This window comes from Python bivittatus, unplaced genomic scaffold, assembly GCF_059951505.1.
Source record: "Python bivittatus isolate LINGU-HERP-01145 unplaced genomic scaffold, Pbiv_v1 ctg000570_np1212, whole genome shotgun sequence".
Lineage (NCBI taxonomy): Eukaryota > Metazoa > Chordata > Lepidosauria > Squamata > Pythonidae > Python > Python bivittatus.
The window spans coordinates 9,489,440-9,497,717 of NW_028277097.1; the positions used below are offsets into that span (position 1 = coordinate 9,489,440).

Genomic DNA, 8,278 nt, shown 5'->3' on the forward strand with positions numbered 1-8,278 from the left:
TCAATATCATTTTATTGGCAAAACTCAACATTGGTAAGTTTCTGAAACACAAGCTGACACAGAAAGAGTGATGAGACTCAAATCAAGGAAAGGCATCACCAGATTTTGCCTGCAAACTCCTCCGAATAGGGGTTATCTCTGGGAAGCATATGTAGTAATAATGGGGGATGCACTGAGCGTGTACAGAAAGCAACCCCTATTCATTATTGCATCATGACAGCCCCATTCATTCTTCATGGCAGAAGCAGGACCTCCTGACCAAGATGAATCCTGATACAATGGGAAGACTGATCACACCACAAACCAGAAGTGGGAGCATATTCCATATTTGAAAAGCGCAATACTTCCATATTTGCTGCCTCAACTCCCATTTACGAACCATGAACTGGTGTTGAAAATCATGCATTTATTTCAGGATTTTCTCTCTTTCAAAATGGCCTTGACTAAGAATCGAGCCAAGAATATACCGTCTTCCCTTCTGACATTAAGAATCTGAAATGTAAACATAATGGGTAAAAAAAGAGAAAAAATCAGAATCACCCTGAAAGCAACCCAGTGTAGCAGAGATTCTCCCTATATGCCCTGTGTTTTCTCCTTCGGCTTTTGAAAAATGCTGGCCAACATGAAAAACAGGGTTCCTTTATCTTACGTAAACTGCATTCAGCAGAGCTGACACAGAGCTAGACTCTGTGTAATAGCATGTGAGAATGACCCCAGGAGACAGGAGGGAGAGCTGCAGACCAGACAACCATTGTGCGAAAGGTATCTCAGTCCACAGAAGGAGCGTGGGCGGGGGGGGGGGGGGAGCATGGGAAGTGTTTCAGAAGGGACCCTCCCTAGTTTTCTGGAGAGTAAAAGTGAGGGAGGGGAGGGGAGGGGTACTTCCAGACTTGCAAGGTTCTGTTAATGTAACCCTACAATAACGATAGACTGGAATTTGTTGATGTGCTTCTTGTCTGGACTACCTCGAACAACTAACACCGTGGCAGTTCATCCACTGCAGGAGTGTCCATCACTCTGTGCAGCAATATCTACTTTCCCTTATATTTTGGGTTCTTAATGCAATAGCAGCTAAAGATGTTTTCCCAGAAGGATCTGATGGTCCTACAGATGAAGGTAGACAGTTAAGAGGAGGAGGATGGAAGGAAGGAAGGGGGCAATAGGTAAGGCGAGGGTTGGGACAAGCACAATGGGGTGACAGCAGGGAATAGAATTGCAGGAAGTGGGCAGGAGACAGCGGGAAGGGGGCTGAGAAGAAGCATCCAGAGAGATGGGGAGAGATACCAAAATATCTGAGTCTGAGTCAAGTCAAAAGTGCAAAAGATTTGCACTCTGTTGCTGCTGAATTATTGTTTCTAATGTGGCCCCAGGAGAAATTACTGGGAGGAATCATATTATCTATCTTTCATTTTAATTAACTTAATGCAATTAAAGCACTTTTATTTCTTGTTCCGACCTCTCTTTCATTTTTGGAGTGAGCGCACCGGCAGGCTTGCTCAAGGGCCAGAGCCCGATCTCGTGCACAAGAGGTAAGGTGAAATGAAGTTACAGCAGAGGGGAATTCATTTTGGGGAGAATCAGGTTTTTTCCCCTAATATCCTATTTGGTTGCTGTATCTTCTGGCATTTGCATTAACTCCCAAAGGATCTCTACTAAGGGTTGGGGCATTCAAGGACTTCTTTTTCGAATTGGATGTCTCCATGCCATTTGTCCAAACCTGAAGGGAAACAGTGGAGCCTGCAACAAAATTTTGCAACATATCCATGCCTCCTAGGGGGAAAGGAGGCCAGCCCAAGGCCAAACTAACATTCAAAAAAGGCTAAGCTATACTGGGGTTCGGGTAGAGTATTCCATCCCTGCCCCTCTTCCTCACCCTCCTTTATAGCTGATGCTGGGCACACATATCTTGCTCTCTTATTCCTTCACTGATCTGTTTTTAAGTACCAGCTTTCCCCCTTCATTATTTAAAAAAAAGGATTTGGTACATTTCTTCAAATCTCTGAGTTTGCTCAGGCATTGTCAGCCTTGTGAGGTAGTCCAAACAAGAAGCACACCCAGAAGGACTAGCTCTAACTTTATTGTAAGGTTATATTAACAGAATCTTTCAAGTCTGAAAGTACCTCTCTCCCTCCTCACCTTTACAGTCCAAGAAACTAGGAAGGGTCCCTTCTGAGACGTTTACCATGCCCCCATTCCTTCTGCAAGCTCAGCTGCCTCTTATCTGACCATTGCCCTGCCTGTGGCTCTCCCCCCCGTCTCCCAAAGTCATTCCCACATGCTATTACAGACATCCTGATACTCTCCCTTCTTCCTTTTCAGTCACTCTGTTTCAGTTACAATCCTACCAGTACTCACCATTTGGATGCTGTGTGCAAGACCTCTTTGAATCAACTTAATTGCTGGCAACTTCACAAACATCTCCATGTAATTTTCTCAGCAGTGAGATAGAAGTGATTCACCACTGCCACCTTCTGGGACTTTTTTGTTTTACTTCCCAAGCAAGCCCATGGCCTCAGAATTTCCTGATGGCCTCCCACCCAAGTGCTAATGAGGCCTGACGCAGTTTAGTGATTCAAGGTCGGCTAATGCTGGCCTGTTGCTGTCAAAGTGATGCTCTAGGTCAGTGTTTCTCAACCTTGGCAACTTTAAGATGCATGGACTTCAACTCCCAGAATTCCCCAGTCAGTGTCTTTTGCTCATTCAATCAACAAGGGTTCTTGCATTTTGCCCCAAAGTCATGCCTAGTGGATGGCAGAGATGCCTGGAAAATATTGCACTCCAGAAGACATTCAGGGAAGGGCAGAAGAAACCAGTGGAAGGGCAGTCAAGAGGGATTCTGTGCCAAGACACCCCTGTGCACAGCTTGTTTTAGGACCCACTGGTCCTGGATGAAATAGACAGGGCTGCATCTTCAGTTGTGAAATAACTGAGAACTTTTCTCCTAGAATGGTGTTTAGGTCCTATAACTTTGCTTAAAACACTAACAAAGAGAAATCATCTTCAGAATCTAACTGAAGGTCTGTTGCTAAGGTATCTATGGTTCACACACACACACACACACACACACCCCGGTGAAAATGCTTGCCTGCGCTTCTCAATAGCCATTCCAAGTCAGAATGAATCAGAGTTGGAGGTTGCGTGATGGAAACCATCTTGCAGTTCCACACCCGTCTCCCTGTTTCCCTGAGTAGCAGGGCAGGAGTAGAAACTGATTCCTTGCAGACACCTTTTGAAATGAGACTCCAGGTGCAGATTGTCCCTTCTGCTGGAGACAGCAGGACTAGAGGGAAGCATGGAGGGCATCTGCTTAACCACTCCATCAGGTAGGTTGGGTTGAGAGAGATTAGCTCAAATTCACCCAGTGAGCTTCTCGATTTAAGGGTGGACTTGAACCTGGACCTCCACAGTCCTAGTCCAACATTTTAACCCATGCACCATTCTGGCTCTCTTAATATTGTAACATTCTATTGTTCATGTGATGAATTCATCATTAATCATCTGTCTCATTCATGGAATTTTATGGAAGTACAAGGCTACAGTGTCTTGTTGATGCTTTCCCATCATTTTCCCCAACCCCTCCCAAAACTGGGGGTGACATTCAAAGGAAAGCAGCACAATGCCTCTGGATTGGTGACACAGGAATGGCCCATTCAATAAAACCCTGGGGAAGGGGCTTCCCATATTCATATGAATGATTTTCTTATCCCACCAGCAAAGACTGCAACATCTGCAATGTTTGTTGATAGGACAGCAAAGTGCTTTAACCTTAAAATGTTTGATGCCATTTGCAGATGGCTGTGAAACCTCTCCAGATTACTTTCTTAGTGTAAAATTACAGCAATCCAAATTCAGTATGACTGCAGTGGATAGAGGGAAATTACCCTTCCTTGTGTGTACCGTTGCATGTTGCAATATGCATCAAGTATTACAGGGCAGAGTAGGACCCACATTTTCTGCATCTTGCCTTGTCTACTTGTGTACTCAGGAAGGAAGAAAAGGTTTGCATTCTTGTATTCTTATAAGAATAACTAAATTTTTCCTATCTCATTCAGGAGTATATGCTTGGCATCCATATTCATAGTAACGACAAAAACATTTGAAACCATCAGTTATATGCAGAACACACACATGGTTTTAGCTCCTATCCAGTAAGTTGCATCATTGCTTCCTTCAAAGATCAAACCTTTTCAAGCCACGCAGCCCCCCTGCTTTGTGACGACGTGACAATGCTTGATCATGCATACAGTGATTTAATAGTCCACAGGTAATGACACAGCCTTGATACAGAAAATATAATACAAAGCCTCCTCCTTTCTTCAATCAATTATCTCCCATCCCTAATCATTAGGCCAGCCCTTCCATTTACAGGAATTATATGCTCAGAGATACAAATATTGCCAGCTCTTGCGTGCAAGTGGTGTCACTGTGACTGATGCTGCATGGGGAGTGGAGCTTTAAAGATCATTATCTGGAAATGAAGCTAGGGAGGACCAACTTTCTAGATGGATAAATCATGGAGAAGGACTTATTTTGAATTTCTTTAACTTGTGTCCAGATAGCTCTGCCAGCACTCAGAAAAATAGCAGCTAAACAGCACCTCCATCTTCCAAGGGACCATATTTCTGAGTATCAAATGCTGGAGGCAAACAGGAGTGTCACCTATCTAAACAGAATGGACATGGGACTGAAGTAGCAAGAGATCCCTTGCTGCCTTAAATCTATGCTGCCAGGTACAGTTTCTTAATGTCAGTTCCTGGAATTTTTCCTCAAAGCCTTCCCCACAGTCTGGTTACTGATCCATCCATGCCTTTGACTTTTATTAGTGCCCTTTGAAGTCCAGGCTGTTCCCCCACAGTTTTACAAACGGAATCATTTCAAAGAAAATGATAGACAGGCGGTCTGGTAGCAGAGCAGAAGCATTCTGAAGTTACAACTACAATTTCTGTTGTTTTCACTCTTAGATTCAAGAGTGGAACAATTCAGCAGAACCGCTCTCTCTCTCTCTCTCTCTCTCTCCTTCTATACTTTAAAGAAACTAAAAAGAGCTTAGTCCTAATACATTATTTCCGAACATCATTCATCCCTTGTTGCATCCTGTGAAGATGGGATTGTTTTAATGAAGATCAACAATAAACATGCATTTTTTTCTCTTTTTACAGATCATCCCACCCCCAACCAACACCCCCAACCAAGATGAATGAATTCCAGACCATCCCACTCAGCCTTTCACTTTTCTTACCAGGAAGGGAAACAGGGTCAGGTGGAGAAATTTTCCTTAACTCCAAAGACTAGGGAGCGCACCATAACTGGAGATGCAGACATTATTTTGTCTGGACTAGTCCAAAAAATAACTTCCTTAAAATGCCTAATTTCACAGTCTATTACTGTAAGGAGTCTCATAAGAACATAAAAACAGCCTGCCTGCTGGGTCAGACCAAAAGCCCATCTTAATCCAACATTTCTCTAATGGCCAACCAGATGCCTAGGGAAAGCTCACAAGCAGGATATGAGGGCCATAGCTTCACTTGCTGTTGTTTCTGAATGCCTTGTACTCATACATTGCTTCTGAAGGTAATGTGGAGTTATCATGCCTCGCTTTATCCTACATGCATGAAATTGTTCAAGGTCATGGCCATCATGATGTCAGTGTCACTATCTAGATATTTTGCTTGATCTATCCTGAATCTTCCACAATTCTTTATCATAGTCTAGAATCCTGACTTTCTCCCTGTCCACTTCTTCCCTTCCATGCCTAATTCCACACCCCTCTTTCAAAGCTAAAGACTTCCCAATAATGCAAGCTTTCCCTGTGGTGGAGTTACTTCAGACTTTGACTATTTTGGTCACTCTTGTCTGCACCTTCCCCACCTTGACCTTTACTAAGGTGCAGCAGTTGGCATTCCAAGTGAAGCTATTCCATAGATTTCTGAGTGCTCCAAGCCCCCACATTTCTTCCCTGAATGCTAGAATACACCTTCCTCATTTTCTTCCATTTTGCTGAACACACAACCATCCAAGAAGCATGACTTTGCAGACATTGACCTACTCCCCCATCCCACAATAAGGCAGTTCCAGGAAGGCTCCAACACAGGAACCTCATCTACTGATCCTGGGGACAATTTCTTTCTTCATCTGTGCCAGTCCCTCAGGCTCAACAGTGCAGCTCGGTGGAGGTGTTGGAAGGCAAGATATTAGAGCAACTACTATACACCACCACACCAGGGGGATAGCAGATAGTATCAGGAACATCTCCTGCTATAGCAGGATGAGGAGGAGCAGCACAGCTTCTTGCAGGCTTAATGGTCATTAGGTTCTTCAATGCCTGCTCTTCATGCTCAGGTTTGGTGGTAGCAGTGAATGGACGCATGGTGGTGGTGGAGGGTGAAGCAATCTTCCACAAGAGTTTCTTGAGTGCTTTACGGAATTCCCTACGCATGAGGCAGTAGAAGATGGGATTGAGGCAGCTGTTGGAATGTGCCAGGCAGACTGTGATGGGGAAGAGGTATGCCTGAGAGAGAAAGTAGGCATGGCTGAAGTGCAGAAGGTTCAGCTTGATGAGGACACCCCAGGTGGTTAGTGCCTGGTTGGGTAGCCAGCAAAGGAAGAAGGACAGTACTACAATGGTCACTGATTTGGTCACCTTGGAGCGGCGCTTAGTGCTTGGCCCACAGGAACCGGCACCCACATGTCTGTCACTGATGAAGCGCACCAGCAAGAGGTAGCAAAGGGTGATGATGCCCAAAGGCAATAGAAAGCCCAGCAGAACCTTCTGGGCATGGTACAGCCCCAACCAGAATGGAGTATTGTTGCCTTGGCTGTCAGGTATCTTGACCAGGCATAATTCCTCACCAAAGATAGTGGAGGTGGTGGAGAAGATGCCATTGGGCAGAGAAGCTAGAATGGCCAGGACCCATATGAGCGCACACAACCATTTGGCTGAAGAGCAGCCATCCAGGAGCCCTCCTTGCCTCCTGCTTTTCAGGGCAGAGGCCACAGCATGGTAGCGGGCAATGCTCATGGCAGTGAGGAAGAAGACACTGGCATACATGTTCATGGCTGTCACATAGGAGAGCATCTTGCACATGATTTTGCCAAAGAGCCAGGTGAAATCCAGGGCATTCTCCACCGCCCAGAAGGGCAAAGTCAGGACAAACTGGAAATCGGTCACTGCCAAGCAGGTCACAAAGAGATTGATGGAGGACTTTTTCCATTTGCTTTTCATCAAGTAGAGCACCAGCACATTGCCGACTAGACCGAGGGCGCACACCACAGAATAGATGATGGAGATGAAGATCCGTAGGAGGATGGAGCTGCCCCCCTGCAGCCCATCTGCTCTCTCCAGGTTGAGGAAGCTCCTCCAGAGCTCCTGCAGGGACTCGTTGGTGCTGTTGCTTAACAGCCTCTCTTCTAGCAGGCTGGGGAAAGGGTTCAGTTCTCCTGCACCAGCTTCTCTCATGTTAGCTGCCAGCGAGCAGTAGCTGTGCTCACACAGGGCATCCATCCCATGGCAGAGGGGGATTTTTTGTGCTTTCTCAGCACCACACAGCCAGCTGCCCCGGGAGACAAAAAGAAGCCTCTCTTCCCAGGAGCAGGCAACGAGGAAGCCCCCAGTCAAAGGCAGGACTCCCTACGGCTAGCAGGCTGGAGATGCTGCCCCAGCTGCGAAGTCTTCGGCGGGGAATTTGGGAAGGAAAGGTGCGCAGCGGTGCCAGCGCCAAGCGGGAGCTCACAGCAGGTCTTCTTGGACAGCGCCCAGACCAGATCCAAAGGCAGAGACCCGCAGACCCCGAGGGCCGTTCAGAGGACCGTCACTCACTGATGGGGTTGGATCTAGCAGCAGAGCCTTCCAGACGTCGCTGCCGGCCGCTTAGCTGGGGCGCGCGGCTAACTAACCCAGGCTGAAGTTGAGCGCGGGTCCTCCGGTCATCTCCCAGACAGCGGCGTTCCTTAACACTTCTGTCCAGCCTGCAACTATCGCTCGAGACAAGTCCTGCCTCCCACACCGGTGCAGACGGTTCTACTGCGTATCTGCCTCCGCGGGCTGCTTTTAAGATGCGCGCGCAGCGACGCGCTCCTGGTGCTCTCCAAGGTGCTGCAACGCCCGCCCTCCGCCTCTCCTCGTACAACCGAGTTAGCCGCCACCGAGATCCCCTCTTTAATCTATACCAGGGGCTTCCAAAAGTCTCACGGTATCTTAAATAGGTAAAACTCTTTTGAATGGTTTCATATGGTTTTTGCAATTGTCTTCACTTAATGCAAGAGCCGCCGTGCCCATTTC

The 8,278-nt window shown here is 46.6% G+C and overlaps 1 protein-coding gene across 1 annotated transcript; it reads right to left on the reverse strand.

Moving 5' to 3' along the window:
- Positions 1–6,151: 6,151 nt before the first annotated feature.
- Positions 6,152–7,804, reverse strand: RXFP3 (relaxin family peptide receptor 3). The gene has a single exon (XM_007437722.2). It carries the CDS (start codon positions 7,499–7,501, stop codon positions 6,152–6,154), a length of 1,350 nt encoding a protein of 449 aa, XP_007437784.1. The 5' UTR covers positions 7,502–7,804.
- Positions 7,805–8,278: the final 474 nt, after the last annotated feature.